At 52.7% G+C, this 21448-nt stretch overlaps 1 protein-coding gene across 7 annotated transcripts in view; it reads left to right on the top strand.

Annotated features, from left to right (window-relative positions):
- The window catches only part of AFDN (afadin, adherens junction formation factor), a 134551-nt gene extending 124506 nt beyond the window's left edge, over positions 1-10045 (top strand). For 5 of the 7 annotated variants that reach the window (XM_082634310.1, XM_082634314.1, XM_082634311.1 and 2 more), the window contains 4 exons: positions 702-836; positions 3890-4166; positions 7176-7260; positions 8095-10045. In XM_082634310.1, coding sequence (XP_082490436.1) covers positions 702-836; positions 3890-4166; positions 7176-7260; positions 8095-8248 — 651 coding nt within the window. In that variant the 3' untranslated portion in view covers positions 8249-10045. The remainder of the gene's footprint in view (positions 1-701; positions 837-3889; positions 4167-7175; positions 7261-8094) is intronic. The other 2 variants (XM_082634315.1, XM_082634312.1) reach the window with 1 other exon arrangement.
- The last annotated feature ends 11403 nt before the right edge of the window (positions 10046-21448 follow it).

Raw genomic sequence — 21448 nt, 5'->3', positions numbered from 1 at the left:
ACACTGAAGGTGCTCGAGCAGAATGGACAGCTACTTGGCAGACATGTAGCAGGACAGAGTTCCAGTAAGGTTCCTCCCAAAGTTCAGCTTCACATTCTGTGAATCAGACTTTGGGGGATCCCTGAACTAGGAAGGAATTCTTGGCCTCTGGGGTGGGACCCAGAGGGAACGGATGGCAAAGGGCCAGGACGGGCGGGAGGAGAGCTAGAAGCCTTGTCCCTAAGACGAGGCAGGCTGCTGGCCCGGTGGCGCTTCAGCTGCCACGTGAGCCTCACCCCACCCCCATCCAGAGGCTAGTGTTCACCTGCCACGGGCCACAAGAGTGGGGAGTCTTTCTTGACCTTCACGGTGGAGACTGAACCGGGGCGAAGGAAGGAGGGGGTCCGGTGTGTCTCACGGCTCCGCACGCTGGAGTCCGCCTCTGCCTCCAAGTGAGCTGCTTAAGCCGAGGATGTCCTAGGGAAGGAACTGTGCTGGTTCACGTGTGACCGTCCAGGACAAATCCCTCCTCTCTGAGCCGCAGTCGATGGAAGCGTAGTTCTGGAGCGGTGGGGACAGAGTCGTTAGGTGGCGGGCTCTGGTGTCCGCCGTGACCTCCGCCTGGTGTCTGTCCTCGGCCGTGCGTGTGCTTGTGTCGTGTGCGCGTCCTGTGTCTGGCACTGGGATGCTCCGGGCGCAGACTGAAGGGGACCTGTCCTCAGTTGCAGGACGAGGAGCGGCGGCGGCAGCAGCAGCTGGAGGAGATTCGGACGCGGGAGGCTGAGGAGCGGGCCCGGCAGGAGGACGAGCGGCGCCGGCAGGAGGACGAGCGGGCCCGGCGCGAGGCCGAAGAAAAGGTCCTGGTGCTCTGAGGGCGAGGGGTGCGCGGCTGAGGGGCCCGGGACGCGCAAGGCCACCGCCGCAGATACTGGAGCCCCGTCGGCCAGCCCGGCCCCGTCCCTGTCCTCTGAGCTGTCATCCCCTTCTCGTCCGGGCTGTCCCCCTCCCCCTTCTCCTCCAGGCTGTCCCCCTCCCCCTTCTCGTCCGGGCTGTCCCCCCTCCCCCTTCTCCTCCTCCAGGCTGTCCCCCTCCCCCTTCTCCTCCTCCAGGCTGTCCCCCTCCCCCTTCTCCTCCTCCAGGCTGTCCCCCTCCCCCTTCTCCTCCTCCAGGCTGTCCCCCTCCCCCTCCTCCTCCAGGCTGTCCCCCTCCCCCTCCTCCTCCTGGCTGTCCCCCTCCCCCTTCTCCAGGCTGTCCCCCTCCCCCTTCTCCTCCTGGCTGTCCCCCTCCCCCTTCTCCAGGCTCTCCCCCCACCCCCTCTCTTCTGAGTCTTGTCGCTCAAGCTTGTGGACTGTGGGGCCTCTGTGTGCTCGGGACTCTGGTCTTTGCTGGATGGGGTCCAGCTTGTCACTGTGAAGGTGACAAGTGTCCAGTTGTTCACAGGGAGGTCGGGCCGTGGGAAGGACAGGAAACTAGGCAGTCACTCTGTTAACCTTAAGGGTTTCAAATCGGTTATTTCATGACTTAATTCTGGTCAGTGGTGAAGAGAGCAAATGGCTTATAGAAAACACAATACAAGGAAATTTAATTTAGTGTGTAATCTGGTAGATACCCTGAGTTATTGCTTTGTTTCCATATGTGGGTTTCTAAGATTCAGGTCATCCTTTCAATTGCTTTTAACATGACAGCACACTCGAGCTCCCCTGAGAAATGGGCGCTTGGTGACGCTGCCCTCCAGGCCCTGCCGTCTGCGGGCACGTCGCCGCGGCTCTGGGCTCGCTTCCGGGTCTCTCCGGGGCCGGCCGGCCCCTGGACGAGGTGTGGGAGAAGCTGGCCTTCCGTTGCTTCCCTTCCGTGAAGGCGGGAGCTCTGAGGTCACGGCTCCTGGTGGGAAAAGTGCAGCGAGCACCCTCACGGCACACCCTGCAGGAGGAAGCTTGGGGGCTCTTGTAGCGATGGGGTCTGGGGGGACGCGACAGGCAGAGAGTAAGGCAGTGGGAATGACGGACGACTTGATTAAATGCGAGCCAGGTAGGTGACGTGGGCACACCTGCCCTGGGACGAGCCACGTGTGCGGTCTGTTGGCCTTTGCCGTTCCCGTCCTCGTGCCGTCAGCTCTGCCTGAAGAGCGTGCGCGCTGTTCCCAGAGCCGGGGGTTTCGTGGTGCGGCTCCCCTCGAGCTTGTCAAAGTCCGTCATGCGTCTACGGAGATGGGGCTTCCACAGTTCGAGCCACTGGACCCGGGTTTCACAGTGTCTGTCGTGCTGCTGTCCCAGGGCTGCTCGCAGGGCTGCACTTTCCTGGCCGGGCCCCCCGGCCGGGCCCCCCTCAGCCGTCCCACCTCCGCCTCAGCCCTCGGCCACCTGGGAGCAGTACAGGCCCTGTTCTCCACGTTGGGAAACTCCTGGGGTATTTGACTTTTTTCCAGTGTGCGTTCTCACAATCCGTGATTATGTCAGACGCACCTGTGTGTGGGTAACCGCTTCTATACTTGAGCGCTCAGTGTAAAAAGAAGCCGAATAGCCTACTTTTTATATAGAATGTCCAAAATTGATGGGTTTGCTCTGTCATAGGAAAACGTGCCGTTCACTTTTTGGGTAGAATGAAGTCTTCTTGGTTCATGTGACTGTATACCTGCTCTTAGTGTAACTGAAAGAACACGTTTTGGTTTCCCTAAAATGTTACCAAGTGAGCTTTGTTCACAAAATACTAAGATTCCTCACAACTCCACTTAAACTCTGCAGAGGTCATTCCAGATTTAATTCCCCACTCCAAGAGAACGCTCATTTTGTGTAGAAAATAAGGTATAAAAATGTTTTTCTTTCAGGGTGTCTCAACATAGTGTAAGAAGATAAAGTGAGAAATGGGGCCCAGGGCCAGGATTGAGGCGGGCATTTGTTCTTAGCGTTTTCTCCCTCAGAAGGTGAAGCTTTGCCCACTGTGTACTCGTGGGGGGGGGGGGGGGGGAGTAGGGGGAAGACACAGTGTGCAAAGTGAAATGGGGACTAAAAACTGTAATCCTAATGCCAGCAAGGCCCCTAAAATTAGTCGTCTTCCATTGAATGAATTTAAAGTCCACTGTACTTCCATTCTGTACATTGCACATTGTACCTTGAACATTCCTCAAGTTAAGGCAGATTATTCTGTTTGATCTTTCATCTCCTTTCTTCTTCACTTTTTTGTGTTCTGAAACTTTTGTCAACCTTTAACAAAATTGTGCTGTTACTTTTTTCAATGTTAAATTAACACTGTCAACTGTAGTTTGTGCAGATATATGTCAGAAAAAATGTACAGTCTGTGTCAAAATATATTTGAATATCTTGTTGCCTGGCTCTCTCACTTTTCTGTCTGGCAGGGAGTTTATTAAGATTTGAAATACCAAGTTAGAACCGTGGAAAGTGTATTGGTTCCTTGTGACCTTGGAAAGATGAGTCATGTTTTTTCCAGTTCGGGGTTTCCTAGTCGCTTCCCTCTGAATACCTAGAAGTCAGCCAGGTGACGTACTCACGCCTTCTTGTCAAGGAAGGACCGCTCTTCTGAGTTGACCGGGGTTCGGTGGAAAAGCACGCAGGGCTGCACTTCTGGAAGTGCCAGCTGTAGAGAGGCCGTTGCAGCCTAGTTTGGGTGTGCCTTTGTCTTTAAACTCAGGAGTAACCGGCGAGTTACTGTCCTACCGGCAACAGAAGGAGAGAGAGAGAAGCGGCTGGGGATGGGACAGCCACGTGGTGCCTGGGGCTGGGGCCCTGACAGCTCCTGCATTCCTCCCTCCCCCCGGCGCCACGCGGTCTGGCGTCGGAGACTCGAATCCCAAGGGCAGATGGTGTCCGGGTCCATCCGCCGTGGTGCTGGGGGACCCGGGGCAGGCCCGGCCCCTCCTGCCCACTGACTCTTGCGCTTGTGTCCCCCGCCACAGAGGCGACAGGAGGAGGGGTATTACAGCCGCCTGGAGGCCGAGCGCCGCCGACAGCACGACGAGGCCGAGCGCCAGCTGCTGGAGCCCGAGGAGCTGGGCCTGGGCCGCCCTCCGCTCCCGCGGGGCTACGAGCCCCCGGCTCCCGCGCCGCCGCCGCCGCCCCAGCGCACCGCCTCCTACCTGCAGGCGCAGGTGCTCTCCCCCGACGCCCTGTACACCGCCAAGCTCGTGGCTTACGCCGAGGAGGAGGAGGACGACGAGGACGGCGGCCCGGCAGGTCAGGATGCGCCCCCAGCGCCAGGCCCTCCCCCCGCCGCGGCGCCCGGCCTGCGATGGCGTCTTCCTCTCCAGCCCACCCCCCGCCCCCGCCAACAAGCCGCTGCCGTCTGTCCGGCCGGCCCCTCGGCTCCGCTGGGCTCGCGCCGCCCGCCGTGGAGCGGGGCTCTCTCTGGATCGCCGGGCTGGGCCTGGCGACCTGCTCCACCGCAGCCTGGAGGCCGGCGCTCCTGCTCTGGGCAGGCCCTCTCGGGGCGCCAGCAGCGATCTCCGCACTGGAAACCGTCCCGCTTCCTCAGTCAGCCGGCAGCGGCAGCCCTCCTCCGTCCCCCTAGTTGCTTGAAGTGCTGTTGGTCCCGGCCTTTGTCCCCTGCCTCAGACGGGTGGGTGCCGCCCGAGCATCTCGGTGTCCACAGTTAACCTTCTTCCTGTTGCTAGTGCCGTCGGCCCCTGCGTACTTCTAGCTGTTTAGCACACACACAACTTCCGTGTTGCCGGCTAAGCTGCCCTGTCGGGGTGGGTGTGAGGCGACCCCCGCCCGAGCCGGCCCGTCCCTCCCGGTCCCTCCCACGCTCACACGTCCCGGCCCTGCTGGCCAGGCCCCGGGGGCGTGCGGCTGCCCCTGGCCGTGACCCTCCGTGGACCGCAGAGCACACCCACGGGTGCTGCAGGCCCGTGTTCCTCATCAGCTTTGGAGACGGCGCTGAAAGTTAGATTGAAAGTACAGCTATGCGTTATCGAGATTCAGACTTCAGCCTGATCTGGCCACTTTAAACAACATTGGGAGGCTGGCAGTAAACGTTCTCAAATTGAGTCTTCTCGGTTCTACAGAGTCCGTGCATCGGGCTCCTGGCAGTTCTAAAAGAACTGAATAATCACTCAAGTAACCGTGACTCTTAGGTAAATGAGTTTTACTAGGCTCTTTCTTGCCACCTGAGTCAGAGCTCTGATTAACTTGGAGAGTTTAGTAGATAATCCTTAGGTCGAGTCACTTAGAAGCCAACGTTAAATCTTTTTGTAAAATTTCTGTTGCAAGTATCTAGCATGCGGTGCCTTTAAAGAGCTGTGTGATAATAGCAAGTTTTGAAGCAAGATGCCATCCGTCTCCTTGCATCAGATTACAGGCTGAACCTTAGGTATCTTGTGAGTGTCGTGACAGATAAACAGGAGGCTTGGTGAGGGATAGTGTAGTGCGGCGTCACTTCTGACCATCTGGGCTTTCGGTCACATCACTAACCCTTCTTCTATTTCACACCAAAAGTACCGCATGGGAGCAGGTGACGCCCTGCGTCTGGTCGCTCCTCTTCTTGAAGATTCCTCGTAAAGTGCAGAGCTGTCTGCGTTCTGGCCTCGCGTCGCCATCTCTCCCACTGTCTCACCCCGTTCAGCTCCTGCCTCTGCCATGAGCCTCTGTGGCCTGGACTCGGTTCTTCCCCTGATGCTGTGAGGAATAGGATTAGGATACGGATTGGAATGGATGATGTCAGATTTTAGCATAGCAACGTGTTAAGAAGTGTTCTTTACTAAAGCTCTTTGAAAATGATTTGAAGAATGTGTAGTGTTACTTCATATATAGTCAGCTGAAACTATTTGATATTCTGATTAAAAATTCTGAAATTTTTTAAGAATTGATTTTTACCAGTGGGAAGAAGCAAGTATTCTTAAATCAAAGCTCAAAAGATAAAACACAGCGTTTTTAAAGCAAAATGAAGGGAAAATGTAGAATTAAAATTGAAAGCTTTCCACTCTGCAAATAATGTATCTGAAGGCCCAGAACAGATACTTGAAGTTAGAGATGTGTTTCTCTTTAATCTTCTGAGTCTTTGCGGAGGATGGCCTCCCGGGCCGTGATCCGGTGGCCCGCGCTAACTCATGAGGGAAGATGCGGTGCGTGGAGGGGCCCGTCAGGAGTGACTGAGCTCCATCTTGGACGCATCAGACATGGCTGCGCGTCAGACGCTCCTTTTATAAAGGGAGGAAAGAAACATAAACATTCCTTTTTGTGCAACCTGTCTGAACAGGATAATTTTAGTGTTGAAATATTGTGATAGTTTTGTGGCCTGTTTGATCCAGCGCCCAGCACTGTCAGAGTTTGCTGAGTACTTTGAGCGATTATTCCTCCACCCTAGGTTATAAGCAAAAGACTTTTCAAAGTGTGAAATTTTCTTGCTGATGGTAACAATTAACAGAAATACCTTAGTACTGATTTAATCGTACATCCTTAGCGGCATTATTACCTTACATTCGGATGCATCCAGAGCTTTTTACGTGCATCATCTCGTTTGATCTTCAACAGCCCTTTGCAGTAGATGAGCGTGTGGTGCTGGTACCAGGCCGGCCCAGCCCATGTCACTTGCCCACAGTTACGGGCCGGGCCATAGGCCAGGTGTCTTGACAGCCACACCGTGCTGCTTCAGGTCTCCTTTTTATTTTGTCAGTGATTTTGTATATGCAGCGTTAGTATCGAACGTTAGGGGGTTTTAGTACCTCATTTTTTCCAAAAGTTTTAAGAATTATAGCCATTTATTTTGTGGGGGAACAATTCAGTAGCTGTCCTGAAAAGAGGAGCATTACTTCTAAATCTTTGGGTTACATTTGCTCTCTGTGATTTTGTAAGAAAATTCTTAGTGTCAGGAGTGTCTGAAAAATTTTGCTATCTCCCCACTTAAGTCAGTCTTCTGTGGATTTTTATTGTGAATTCATGATAATTACACATTTTACGTGATTTGAACTTTTCGGCTGTTACCCCCAAGACTTATGCTGGTTTTCTCTCTAATAATAAAAGGCAGCAGGCCAGGTCCTTAGCACCTTGTGAGGGTCCTGATTGGGTTACTCAGGCCACTGAGGGATGTGAATTTCCAATTGATGGACCTTTTACTGATTTGAAGAGCCTTTGGCTGCTTCTTTATTCAGGACTTAAAGACGTCATGAGCACTGCATCTTCATCATGAGTGAACTTTTGGAAATAATGCAGGTACTTTAACTTTGACTTTTCCTTTTGTGGAAAAAGGGCCAAACTCTTACGTGGGATCTGCCGGAACGCTGATCGGGGCCCGTGACGTTTATCGCGATCCGAGAGAGAAACTGTCTAAAAGGTATTTGCTAAAACTTTCGCTGAAGCTGAAGTTGTGCTGGACGAGGGTCTCGTTGTGTCCTTAAGGACTTTTTTCTTGCACCACCGTTTATGAGGCTGGACTGAAATTTCAGACTTCGTTGTCAGCTCAGGTGTTTCTCATTGTACAGAATCGCGTGAGCACAGAGGCTTTGTTTTATCTTGTGTTGCTAACATAGTTCTGCTTCAGACGGTGCGTAGATACCAGGCTTTCTGGTCAGAACTTTAGAAGCAGCTGGACACACTGCTGTTTGCTTCCACCAAAGAAGGTCGCAAAGTCCAGGGCAAAAAGCCCAGGTGTCCTGATGGACCACGAAAGGCCGCCCCCTCAGCCTTCAGCGAACGTCCTCAACTAGGTTTTAGTCAGAACGGCTGATGCCCAAACAGTTCTTAAGTCATTGACGTTGAACTAATCCAGAAAATCTTTAGCATCTTACTATAACTTTTTATTAAGTTAGTATATTGATATATGCCTCTCGGCTACATGTAGGATTCATTAAAATGCTGGATTTCAAAACGATAGCTCCTTAGTTAAACTGAACTCCTGAGCGTTATCTGCCGGCTAAAACTGAAGTTGCTAGCTTTTTGAGAGTTGGGTACGACTGGAGAAAGTTTACATTTTAGTAAGGAGAACATTTTGCCCTTTCTCTACATGGGTTTAAATACAGCCCACAGGCAGGAGTATGACAAAATTTAACAAAGAATGAGCCTTTGTTCTAAATTTTACTTAATTGCCCATTACTTAAACTTAGCTACTCGTTGACCGGTTATTTCTATTTTGAACAGTAGTAACCCTTTGCATTTCCTTCCAATGCAGCCAAGACGCGGATGTACCTGGGGGTCCTGGAGCCCCTGAAAACCTGACGTTCAGAGAGCGCCAGCGCCTTTTCTCCCAAGGCCACGACGTCTCCAATAAAGTGAAAGCCTCTCGCAAATTAACGGAGCTGGAGAACGAGCTGAACACGAAGTGAGGAAGGCCCCTGTGTCCAGCCCCGGCCTCTCACTGTGCTTCCGGGCTGCGCCTGCCCGGAGGATGGGGCGGGCCACCTTCCCAAGCGACTGGTGATTCCTGTTTCTAGAAGCGTTGACGTGTTTGGAAGCGTTCCAGCGCTAAGAAATTCCATTTTATTTTACCAAGAGAGTGTCATCTCTACAATTCAGACCCTGTCTGCTTTCTTCATTACCTGACGCCCACGAAGATAACTTTCTGTTCGTTTCTCTTTTAGAGTCGGGGCCTGAAAGGGGGCAGAATGAAGGACAGTAGAGGATAATGAGATGCTGCTTCTCCCCTGTCTTCCCCCAGGGAGCACAAGGAAGTCCTATTTCTGTTCTTTTCCTGAAACCTTATGTTCGCTTATCAGACAGAGTAGCTTGAACTCCCCAGACTGTCGTCTGCACCGTGTAGCGGCACCTGCAGAGTCTGTTTTGCGGGAGAGTCAGGTTTCGCCTTCCAGGAGGGACCACGCGGAGACGCGCTTGTGTGCTGAGGAGTCCACAGCTGGCGTCCTGTCCCTGCAGCCTGGAAGCAGCCCAGACCCAAGCATTCTCTAAGTAAGATGCTCCATTCTGCTCCCTACAGGGACAGCCCTCCGGGTCAGCTCTAGTATTTGATTAAAACAAGTTTCTCCAAGAGGAAAATTTTGAGGATTTAAGCTTAGGAAATTTTATTTTTATAAATATCAGATTATTATTATTAGACCAGTAAGTCATTGGTGATTTTGAAGATGGCAGTTATGTTAGAAAGTTAACTGTTTCAAATATTCCAAGGGAATCTATAAAAGAGGACATCTTTACGGAACAGTGTTGACATGAATAGGAACAAAAATACCTAAGAAGAATGAGAGCTTAGTAGGTGACACTTGAGCACAACTCAGAAATTCAGAATTTGAAAAAGAACTGGATTTACATCGATCTGCTGTCAGGGAGAGGAGGGGGTTCGATTGCCTATGGCATCTGTAATTTAAATACTGTAAGAAAAGTTCGTATGGCAGTTCAGGCTATTTTTTTACATTCTAATAGAGTTATTTAATTTTCATGTATTGAATTATTAGTCACCACTGTCACTTCTTCGGCTGTGAATACGTGGCTGGTGTTGGGGAAACGGACCTCACTTTGTTTTATATTATGTGATGTTCAAACAGTAAATTACTTTGTGATTAAGAGCAGATTTCCTATTTGACAAGCCCTGCTGTGGGTCTAGATGATTTTTCTGTACCATGTTGTTCTCTTACCAGTAGGTGTGTTGGAGAATACGCACACTTCCATGAGAGCTATATGGCAAGTCATTAAAATGCGAGTGTAAATAGTTTCTGTGTCTGTCAGGGTTCGTACTTGGAAGTGTGCTTTTCCCATTTCCCTTGTCCAGTAAGAGAGTAACGTCCTAAGTGCTGATGAAGGGTCTGCATGCTTGCCTCTCCCCCTCCCACACGTCCTGAGAACACTGGCAGCCTTACGGGGACTAAATCCACACCTTCTTTTAAGAAAAAGATGCAGGTGAACTATTATTCTGTTAATATATAGAAAAACAACAAATACACCTAAGTCCATGCAAGTACATGTAAATATTTACACGCAGGGATATTGGTATGTGTGGTTGTAAACCCGTACACGTGGATTTGGCCTTCCTTGGACGATTAGGTCAAATGTGAATATGTGTAAAAGTGCTTTTCATAACTGTGCATTACTATGGAGAAGACATCAGAACTGCTGTAGTTTTCCATTTCTACTGTATTTCATTGGCAACCTATTTTTAATAAACTTTGTATGTATTTAAGTGTATTTGCTATGATTTTGACAGTGCTGAAAAGATTGCCTTTGTGCTGTCAGCCCCCCTCCCCTGTCCCCCCCCCCCCCGTCCACTCATCCGTCCACCGGGCATCAGTCCCGTGTCAGTCGGGAGGACGTTCTCCATCCCGATCGCACAGACGGACGGACGGAGGGTCCAGGTCCCCTTGGCCGCGGCTCCAGCGCTCAGCCTGCGGGCGTCCAGGACTCGCCTTGCGCTTCGGCTGCTCTGTCCTGCCGGGCACCGAGGCTGCTGCTCGGTGACGCCGTCCCACCATTGCCCGTGTGTGTGAACAGGATGCATGTGCCACGTGCTTGAGGGCAAGGGCCCGCCCACCGTGGGCTCGTGGTCGCCTGCGTGTCCAGTCCACCTTCACCGTGGCCTCTGAGCGGGGCTGTCGGGTTTCAGGAAAGACTTCCCGAAGGAAGGGGCATCTCGATGGTAGAAACTCAGGAGACCTTCTCGTAGCACCGGCTGTTAACGTGTTGGGACTGTAAGTGTTCACTTTTAGTATATTTTAAGGCCCAAAAAGGTACTTGCAGTTGGGAGGACGAAAAAAAAGAGACGGTGTTAATACTGATTCCGTTTCATCCCAGGGCCACAGTTCTGTTGCTTTTAGTGGCAGTGGTGACTCTGCCCCCCAGGGGTCTGTCCTCTGGGTCAGAGAGCACTGGACAGCTTTCCAGTGTGGCCGTGGGACAGTGGTTTCCTCTCTGCTTTGCCTGTGGAAAGCTGATTTCAAGGATTTAGTTATACATTTAGGGTAACATTAGGCCCTGGCAAAACTGAGGTGGAATGGCTTGCAGAAGGGAAATAGGTACAAAAAGTGACCAGTTCTCATGCCTGTATTCATCCAGTTTATTCAAAGAAGTCATGTAACCCCAGAGATACATATTCGACTTGAAATGGGGACATAAAAGCCAATTTCTTGCACAATTTATTCAACAAATATGCCTTACGAGTGCCTATCTGTGAGTCACTGGTCACCCAGGTATCCCAGAGCAGATCTTGGGCGACAGAAATACATAGTTCGTTTACATAAACATAGTAACTATGAATTTGCATAAAGAAGATGTCCAGGGCACTTAGGAGGTTTACTAGAAGGACCCAGTTGAAATCACGGAGATGGTAGTCTGAGAAAAGAGCCCTCCCTCTGGGAGACAAGACAGTTACAGGCAGAAGGGGACACCGAGGCAAGGCTGCTGCCCTCAGAGCAACGGGCCAGGGCGCCCAAGCCCAGGCAGAGCGGTGCAAGGGGACCAGGGGGCGCGGGGTGGACACGCAGCTTCCTGCTGGCTCTGAGCAGGTGAGGGAGGAAGCCAGCGCCTTCCTGAGGGCGGCTCTGGCTGCCGTGGGGAGAAAGGGCAGGCGGCGTCCGTGGGGTGACGGGGACCACGCACGTCTGGGGCTTGCCCACAGCGGGTTTCCAGCTTGAATGACCCAAGTGGACAATGGGCTGCTGATGGAGATGGGAAAGAGGAGGGGCCGGGGGCGGGGGCACAGCTGAGGTCCAGGGGGATGTCGGCAGAGTTTATGGAGGTGCCACCGGGGAGCCTGGGCAGGGTGTCTGCAGGGCCACAGCAGTATCTTCACGTGTCTTCGGTGGGTTAAGCGTCATTTTTTACTGCTCTTATAAAGCTTGTATTTTATTCTTTATGGAGAAGACAGGTGCAAATGGCCTAAATCTAAACTGGTGACAATGGTTCCAACTTCAAACTGGGAGTTTTAAAACATAGTGTGAAACATGAAGTAATCTAACAACAAAGAAAGGAGAGACCTGAAAAACACTAGGTTAATTGTGCAGCCTGGAAAAAGTCCTGTCTCCCCCCCGTTTTTCTTCCATGGGGATGGGCCCAAACACGAGGACGGCCTGAGTTGAGCAGGAGGTGTGACACGCTCCACGCGGCCTCCACGTGGCGTGTCCAGAACAGGGAGTGAGGCGTAGCCGGGGATCGGGGCCTCCTTGTTGGTTGTCCTGGTTTCTGTTCTTTACCTGTCGTTACTCGAGTACTTGAAGATTACTGACAGTCATGGAAACTGTCCCAAAGCCTCCCAGTCTTGGGACATAGGGTTTGACGTATTTCAGTGAACCCGTCTCTCCTGGTAGTTTGTGGTGTTTCCTGCTCATTCTCTCCAGTTGTTTATTTGAACTTTAATACAATTAAAGTGACGGCACAGAAGAAACCGGGTGCCACTTGATTTTCCCCTGGAGAGTCCATTCAGGTCTCCTCTCAGAAAGGGTCCCCATCTCCTGTGGCAACCAAAGACACTAGTGGAGTCCAGTCAACCCCAGGAACTCAGGAGGAAGAGTGGCCTGTGGATGGGGGTCCCACCCTCGGGTGACCAGGACGGAGCCTCTGTCTCGCGGGCACTTTCCTGGGTGGCACCCGGCAGGGACGGCGCCGATGGAGTCTGGCCCCAGTAGCAGAGAGACGCCCCTTGGCAGGGCTGGCGGTGGGGAGCGGACCCCTCGGGCCGGTGATACCAAGTAGCGGCGCCAGGCAGCGGTGGAAGCATTGTGCTCCGGAGCCACTGCAGCACGGGGGTGACCGTGCAGCCGGGGCTCAGATCCAGATGCAGCGGGGACGGGGGGGCTCGGGCGATGGAGTGTCGCTGCACAGACAGCAGGAGCTGGATCGGACTTAACCCCCCCGTCCCCCATCGAGGAGAGTGTCCATCTGTCCGTGGAGCCAGGAGACACACAGAAGTCTCTGTGCTTGGTCCACGCTGCTCACGACCACTGCCTGCCATCTGTCACGTGCCAGGCCGTCACTGCCTGGTCATCGCCTTGCCGACACCGTGAGCTGTGCACCCACGGGGACCGAGGCGCCTCCCCATCGGCGCCGGCTGCAGCACAAAGACGCGAGTGTGGGGCGAGGGAGCGGTGAGGACCCGGCCCCGGGGCGCTGGGTGGGAGACGGGACCCGGGTCTGCACTGAGGCTGGCACCTCAGCTCTGCGAGCCTGTCCCGCGCCCTAAGATAAAGGAGGGTGCAGTGAAACACGGTGCTAACCACTTAGGAAACTTCCAATTTTCTAGTAGCCACTTAGAAAATGGGTGAAATAACTTATTTTGCCCAATATATCCAAGAAGTGTAAATGGATTCATGAGCTATGCCACGTCCTCCTCATGCAGCCCTGGCGATCCGGCGTGTGTTTTGCGCTCAGCACGTCTCGGTGTGGACTGGCCGCGCTGAGCGCCTGCGGGTCACCAGGCTCCAAGGGCCGGTGCTGATGGAAGCGGGTGGACGTGCTCGAGCAGCCCAGTGACCAGGTCACGTGCTAAGATACAGATGGGCGTTCCTAGGTGCTGGCCACTGGTGTTGACTGTTTATTAGTAACTTCACGTCAAAGGGTTTTTTCTGTTTATCTGAATCCAACTTTTGCGTTACATTAGGCAAACCGTGTTCGTTTTTGGACACACAGGGTAATCAAGGCCAGGAGTTCAGCTCACAGTGTTGGCTGGTGGTCTGGGCCAGACAGTGTGAGGCCCACAGGGCAAGCCAGCAGAAGGTGGACCCGGAGCCCTGGGCTGGTCCTGGCTGCCCGACTTCACACTTCTAGATGCTTCAGTGCACTTGCTTCTTGAGCTGCTGATGTAAACTAAGTGAACATTAGCAAACGGTTCCAGCATAATCAGTTGATGGCAACAACTGGCACAGACTTTGGAAGTTCTTAAATATGAAAAACAATGACAATTTATCTGCCAGAAATTAATATATACTCTCAAGGCTTATTACTCCTTTGAAGGTGGCAATTTAAAATTTGCACAGGGACTTCCCTGGCGGTCCAGTGGTTAGGACTCCGTGCTCACACTGCAGGGGGCGTGGGTTTGATCCCTTGTCAGGGAACTGAGATCCCACATGCCTCGTGGCCAAAAAATAAAGTTTGTACAGAACTCGGTATTGTTTCCTCCCCTGCGGAATAAAGTTACCCCTGGCATATCACTGTACCAAAGTCCCACCTACCATTTGAGACTCTGCTCAGAGACTGGAGGGATTTTCCAGAGACTTCTTCCTACCTCTCACCTGAATCTCTCTCCTGCCCCAAACTGAAGACCCAGGACAAGGGAGAAACATTTTCCTGCTGGCACTGGGATTCGTCCTCAGTGAGCACAGCCTCCGGCGGCTGCGGGGAACACTGGAGCAGGCGCAGGGCCAGGGCCTGCGGGGGTGCTGAGGGCAGACGGTGCCGGGACCTCTGGCTTCCCAGGAGTGCCTGCAAGTCGTTCTGAAAACTCTGCGAAGAACAAGCAGTCCAGAGGCAGAGGTGAGCCGGAGCCTGGAAACCCGGGCGGAGTCCACAGACTCGGTGCATGGAGTGGGCGTTCGGGAGCCCGAGACCCCAGCTGTCATGGGCTGTCAGGCTTTGCACGGGCTGCATGCCATCCTGAAAAACCTGATTCTAGTCACTTGCAAACTTTTACAGATATACAGGTACCATCATAAGAGGTCAAATTTCATTTCTCACCTTCCCGGGCATCAGTTTTTTTCTCTCTAGAAAAATGAGATAAGCTTGCAATTACATAACTGTTGAAAAATGTTTACCAGGTTCTAAGTGACATGTTTCTGCTTTTTTGTTTTACTGCTGTTTAAGAACTGCATGCAAAGCCATTCGTAAACATCAACGTGAAGAGAGGCTTATAAAGCAAGTCCCAGTTCCTCTGCGGTCTTCCCCACGCCCCCATCCTTCTACCTAAGGGAAAAAGCAAGCATTGGTTTCCTTTTAGTTTTGGACCTAAAATGCGCAAGATACCCCTCTGCCCATGGCACGTAAGTATCTGCTCACACGGGGCTTCTCCTCGCAGCTCACCACTCCAGACAGGGCCGCCGGGGGTGCTTACTGTGGGGGCACCACGTGCAGTGCTGCGGGTGTGAGTTGCAGAGATGGCGTCGGCCACCACTTCCCTCCACAATCCATGTCCCTGTGTGTGACCTTCCAGGCTGTCCTTTCTCTCTAGGCCAGAGGCCTAGGCAGTGCACGGTGGCCACATGTGGCCTCACACCCAGTGGCGGGCTTCTAGGTTCCCTGCAATGCCCTGCTGCCAAAACCCGTGCAGCGCCTTCAGGGGTGTCCCCGAGCCACCCAGGGGAGGTCTCTGGGAGCACGACTGCCGTCTCACACGTGCACGGCACGCACACATGGGTCATACACGTCATACCTGTGCCCACGCTGCATCTCACGAGGCAGTGCCAGCAGGCGGTCTGCAGCGGCCTTGCCAGCCCCCAGAGTGCATCCCCCCCAGCACATCTGCTGCAGTTACACCCAACTCTGTACAGTTCTCGGGCTATTTATCTTCTCTAGGCAGCCTCTTCTGATTAACACACTGTGGAGGATGAGCACGTAGCTCACTGGCAGGTCCTCTCCGTCCCCCACTGCCTCTGTGTTTGATTCAGTTATTCCACAGAATAACTAACTGAACCGAGCTCCTGCTACATGCCAAACACGACTGTAGCTTCTGGCAAGTCATCAGCCCCCGTCCTCTGGAGCTGCAACGACCAAGTAGCTCTGCATCTCCGCTGCCATAGGCCATCAGCCCTGAGAACAGGGCAGCAGGATAAGAGCGCCTAGGGAGCCGCAGGTGGGATGGTCCGACCGGAATCCTGGCGGAGGGCGGGAGGGAGCCCTGGGAGTGTCTGCAGAGAGCCGTGAGCGGAGCGCTTTGCGGCCAGGAGGTCAGCAGTCCCAGGGGGGCGTGGTCAGAGTCGGGAGTCGTCAGGGAAGAAGCAGCTGCCCAGGCCGCCCACCCAGGCTGCTTTGGGTTTTCTGCCAGAAGAATGGGAGGCTGCTGGGAGGAAGTGACCTTAGACTTTTAAATGCACCCCATCGGGAATAGGCCACAGACGGCTATTGTAACAATCAGGCCATGGACAAAGGTGGCTTTGCAGGGATGGCGTGGTGAAGGGGCCACCCCCGTGTGCGTCCAGTGGGGTCTGTCGACAGATGGGATGTGGCTGAGAGACCACGAGAAGACCGGGTCCGAGGTTGGGGTCTCAGTGAGCGGGGCCTGGGGCTGCAGGGGGGCTGGGTGGGGAATCTGTGTGGACACCCCCTGGGGCGCTATGATGCAAGGGAGAGGGCAAGCTGGACACAGACGTGGACGTCCTCAGGATACAGGTGGCACTTGTAGGCTGGAGAGTGGCCGAGAAGACGCAGAAGGAGCCCCAGTGAGACGGAGGGGACCCGTCTCTGTCACCCGCCACCTCCCCTGCTGGGCAGAGGAGGGGAGCTGCACTGGGAAGAGGGGCAGAGGCCAGGCAGGGGGCTGCGCCGACCTTCACCCCCCGGAGGACCCGGCTCCCTGCAGGGTGAGCCGTCACCCAGCTCTTAGGGTCTGGGGTGGAGGGAGTCCTGCCCCTCGGTCCTCTGAGGCCCCGCAGGGGGCCGCTGGGAGGGGACCACACCCACACTGTCCCCTGTCACCCTGTCCCCTCGCAGGTGTGCCAATGCCGACAGCCGCTCTGCTGGGCCGCCCCCTGGCCCGGGGTCCTCTGCTGGGGGCCTGTCCCCCCTCGCCCGGCGCTCTGCTTCCTTTGTGTCTTTTCTTTTAGCTGCTTTTGCCGGCTGGTCCTCAGGTTTGCAAATTTACCTCCAATCCCTACCCCCACCCCCACCCCCGTCCCTCTCCCCCCGCCCCGCATTGGCCACTCCCCACCCCGCCCCCACTCACCCACCCTTGCGTCGCCTTGGCAACCATGCGGGGGCCCTCAGGCTAGGGCGGCGGGCGGTGGGGGACCTTCTGGGAGCAGCGGGCCTGGCAGCTGCAGGTCAGCGACAGGTGAGGGGGGAGGGGGCCCCGGGCCACCTGCAGCCCAGGCCCAGCGGCCCCGCCCCGCACACCTGAGCTCCCGCCTCCAGATGCAGCACGCCCCACCCCTACTTCTCCCCCTCTATGCTCTCCGGGGCCTCACCTCCCACCCCTCCTGGGCCTCCCCCTCCCTCCACTCCCTGGCCTCCCCCTCCCCCCTCCCGGGCCTCCTCTGCCCTCCCACCAGGGACGTCTCCCCGCCACACTTTACTGAATGTGTTCTAAATACTGTGCTAAATGTAGGCAGTCAAGCAACAGCTGTCACCTGTCTAATCCCCGCCCTCTTGGGGTACACCGTTGAATCAGAGAAAGATTAATACAAAATCACAAAGGAAACTAAACTATGAGAGGAGCAGATAAACGCCGCCCAGGGGAGACACTCCGTGTGGTCAGCGGTTCTGGTGCGGCCCGGGGGGCCTCGCCTGAGCCGTCAGGGAGCTGAGTCCTGGGGAGGCGGGGTGAGGAAGGAACCGCGCCCCCCAACCACGGGGGAAGCGACTGATGGAGGCTGTGTTGTGAGCAGGGTGGGCTCAGGGTAGACAACAGGCGAGGCCGTAGCCGAGCCCGAAGAAATTGAAAAGAACCGAAATCGTACAAAGAATGTTCTCACTGCAGTAGAGGGAAGTTAGGGGTTAGTGACAAAGAATGGATAACTTCACACATACGTAAGAATTAACTGAGACACTTCTAGAGAACCAAGAGATTAAAGAAGAAATCAAAAAGGAGGTTAGGAAATATTTTGAGATGAATGAAAATTAAGGTTCCACACACCAAAATTTATGGGATGCAGCCAAAGCAGTGCTTAAAAGGAAATTTCTAGATGTAAACACCTATATTTTAGAAAAGAAGGTAGGTCTCATGTCAACAACCTAACCTTCCACCTCAAGACACTGGATAAAGCCAAGAAAATGAAACCCAAAGCTAGCAGAGGACAGAAATGATGAGGATTAGAACAGAAATAAATGAAAGAAAGAATAGGAAAACTATAGAGAAAATGAACAAAACCAAAAGTTGGCTCTTTGAAAAGATCAACAAAATTGACAAACCTTTAGCTTGACAGACTAAAAAGACAGAAGACTCAAATTAGTAAAATCAAGAATAAAAGAGAGGGCATGACTGCCAACCTTGCAGAGATAAAAAGGATTGTCAGAAAACACTCTGAACAACATTGCTGACTAATTACACAACCTGGATGAAATAGTCAAATGCCTTAAAGACAAAACTACCAAAGGTGATTCAGGAAGAACTAGAAAATGTGAACAGAGCTGGAAGAAGTAAAGAAATTAATAGTCAGGGGCTTCCCTGGTGGCGCAGTGGTTAAGAATCCACCTGCCAATGCTGGGGACATGGGTTCAAGCCATGGTCCGGGAAGATCCCACATGCCACGGAGCAACTAAGCCCGTGAGCCACAACTACTGAGCCCAGGAGCCACAACTACTGAGCCCGTGTGCCACAACTACTGAAGCCTGCGTGCCTAGAGCCCGTGCTCCACAACAAGAGAAGCCACTGCAATGAAAGACCTGTGCACTAGGGAGGGTGGGAGGGAGATGCAAAAGGGAGGGGATATGGGAACATATGTATGTGTATAACTGATTAAATTTGTTATAAAGCAAAAAATAAAAAAAAATAAAAAAGACCTGTGCACGGCACCGAAGAGTAGCCCCCCCTCACCACAACTAGAGGAAGCACACATGCAGCAATGAAGACCCAATGCAGCCAAAAAATAAATAAATAAAATAAATTTTATTAAAAAAGAAATTAATAATCAAAAACCTCTCACAAAGTAAAGCCCAGGCCCAGACAGCTTCACTGAGGAATTCTACCAAACATTTAAAAAGGAATTAACACCGGCCCTTCACAAACTTCCAAAAAATAGAAGAGGAAGGAACACTTCCCATTCCATGAGGCCAGAATTACCCTGATACCAAAACCACACAAAAACATTTCAAGAAATCTACAGGGCGATATCTCAATGAATATAGATGCAAAAAACTTCACAGAAATATTGGCAAATGGAATCCAGCAATACTGTAAAGGATTATACATCATGACCATGAGGAATTTATCCCAGAAATGCAAAGTTGATCTAGTAACAAAAAGCAGTTAATGTAAAAGACCGTATCGATAGAATAAAGGACAAAACCCCCACGATCGTTTCAACAGACCCAGAAAAAGCATTTGACAGCATTCAACTCCCCTTCATGAGCAAAGCACTCAACGACTAGGAATAGACAGGAATTCCTCAACCTGATAAAGGGCGTCAAGGCAAACAAACAGTGAACGTGTCCTTAATGGAGAAAAGGGGCAAGAGAGACGCGTTCAGCCTCCCCGCTTCCGTTTAAAGTCGCCCTGGCTCCTGGCGGTGCTAATCAGGGCATTAGGCAAGATAATGGGGGAAAAGCCATCTATATCAGAAAAGAAGAAGTAAGAGGATTTCTGTTTGTAGATGACATGATCTCACATATAGAAAATCCTAAGGAACCCGCCCCCCCCAAAAAAAACCAAAACAATAAAACTATTAGCACTAATAAGTAAGGTCAGCAAGGCTGAGGGGTACACAATCAACACGCAAAAATCAGTTGTACTTCTACTCTATAGCAGTCAGCAGTGTCGTCAAAGATAACCAAATACTGTGGAAGAAATGTAACCAACTAAGAAGGGCAAGGCTTGTACCCTGAAACATGCTCGCTATCACCAGCCACCAGGGAAATGCAGATCAAACCACCGTGAGGGACCACTTCACACTCCCTAGGAGGGCTGTCGTCAGAACCACAGAGGGTGAGCTGGCGAGGGGCCGAGGAATCAGAGTTCTCACACACTGCTGGTGGGGACGTAAAATGAACACAGCCTGGCGTTTCCTCCAAATGCTAAACACAGTAACTGTACGCAATTCCAATCCTAGGTGTGTACTCAAGCAAAAGGAAAATAGGTCCACACAAAAGCTTGTGCGGAAATGTCGGAGCACTATTCATATTAGCCAAAGAGAGGAAGCAACCCAAATGTCCTTCAGCTGATGAGTGGATAAAGTGTGGCCTCTCCATACAATGGAATATTATCAGGCAATAAAAAGAAATGAGATACCGATGCATGTGCTGCAAGGCGGCTATGCCTTCAAAACATGGTGCCAAGTGAGAGAAGCCAGTCACCGAGGACCACACATATCGTGTGATTCCATTTATGTAAAACGTCCAGAATTAGCAGATCTGTAGGGACAGAAAGTAGACTAGTGGTTTCCCAGGGTTGGATGTTAGGGGTGATGGTGAAGGGGTGTGGGCTTCTTTTGGGGGTGATGAAGATATTCTAAACTTAGTTTTGGTGATGGTCGCACAACTCTGAATATACCAAAGCACCTGATTTGTCCGCTCAGCGTCGGCGAATGGTGTGAGAGTGAATTATCGCCCAGTAAAGCTGAGGTCAGGGGCGGGCACTGACCATTGAACCTGTCCAGGTGAGGGGTGGTGGGATCTTAGAATTAAGTGGGCTCTCAGGGAAATACTCGAGGGATGATTTTTTAAGAGGTAAAATTGACTGAACGTGATAACAGAAATGTAGATGGCTCCCAGGCTTCTGGTTTTCCAACCAATCACAAAGAGAGTGTCCTAAAGTGATCACAGTTCTCTGTGAGCTGCGTGTCAGCAGCCTTGGGGAGAAGGGCTCCCCAGCAGGAGAGACCACACCTGAGCCTGCCTTCCTGGGAACTGGGGCTTTCCTCTCCACTAGGGCCTCCAGGTGCTGCCTTTCTCAGCATTACTGTACGCGGCTAATACGTAACCGCCTCTGCCTAAAACCCTGCAGTGCCTTCTTCCTGGCCCGCCCGCTGGGCCTCAGGCTGGCTCATCTTCTCTGCTCCTTGGCTTGCTAAGCTCATTCCCGCTGCAGGGCCTTTGTGCGGGCTTCCCTCAGCCCCCATCCCTCTCAGGGGGCCGCCTGTCCGCGCTCACATCACCCTGTTTTCAGTCTGGCGGAGCCGCCTCTGTCCCCGCTTGTCTGTTCCATCCACGTGTGCATCTCTTTCTCCACGGGGGTGCAGACTCCACAGCACCTGGACAAGCGCCTGGCACCTGATAGATTTCTAACAAGTATATTTTGAATAAGTGAATAAAAGGAAAGAAATGGTGGGTTTAGGTGAGCAGGGTCCTCGGAACGTGGCTTTCAAACTTACCTGTGCACAACGGTCACCTGGAGAACTTACTGAAATGCAGACTCGGGTCCATTTGGGGTGGGAGGGTCCAGGATTCTGGGTTTCTAGCAAGTCCCAGTAGCTGCTGGTCTGGGGCCCACACCTGGGGCCAGGGGTCATGGACACAGGGCCTGGGCGCCCGTCAGGGTCCGAGGTGCCCCTGCAGCCCACCTCCTCCCTCGTTCTTTGCCGGCTGTGTGCTTGCATCCTTGGACCTAAGTCTTCCTTGTGAGGATGGAAGGGACTGCTGGTGAATTTCACTGACGTTGATCGTTTGCCTTTCTGGATCCTTGGACGTAGGCCAAAGAAGAGAGAATAGTTGAACTGGAAACTGAAAATGCCTTTCTTCACCTGAAATTGGCGGAGGTAATATTTTTACATGTCTTGGGATTGAGCTGA

Source organism: Mesoplodon mirus, assembly GCF_964341445.2.
Source record: "Mesoplodon mirus genome assembly, chromosome: 10".
NCBI classification, from domain to species: Eukaryota; Metazoa; Chordata; class Mammalia; order Artiodactyla; family Ziphiidae; genus Mesoplodon; species Mesoplodon mirus.
The sequence above is the reverse complement of the archived record's forward strand: the minus strand, read 5'-3'. Positions and strand labels throughout refer to the sequence as shown.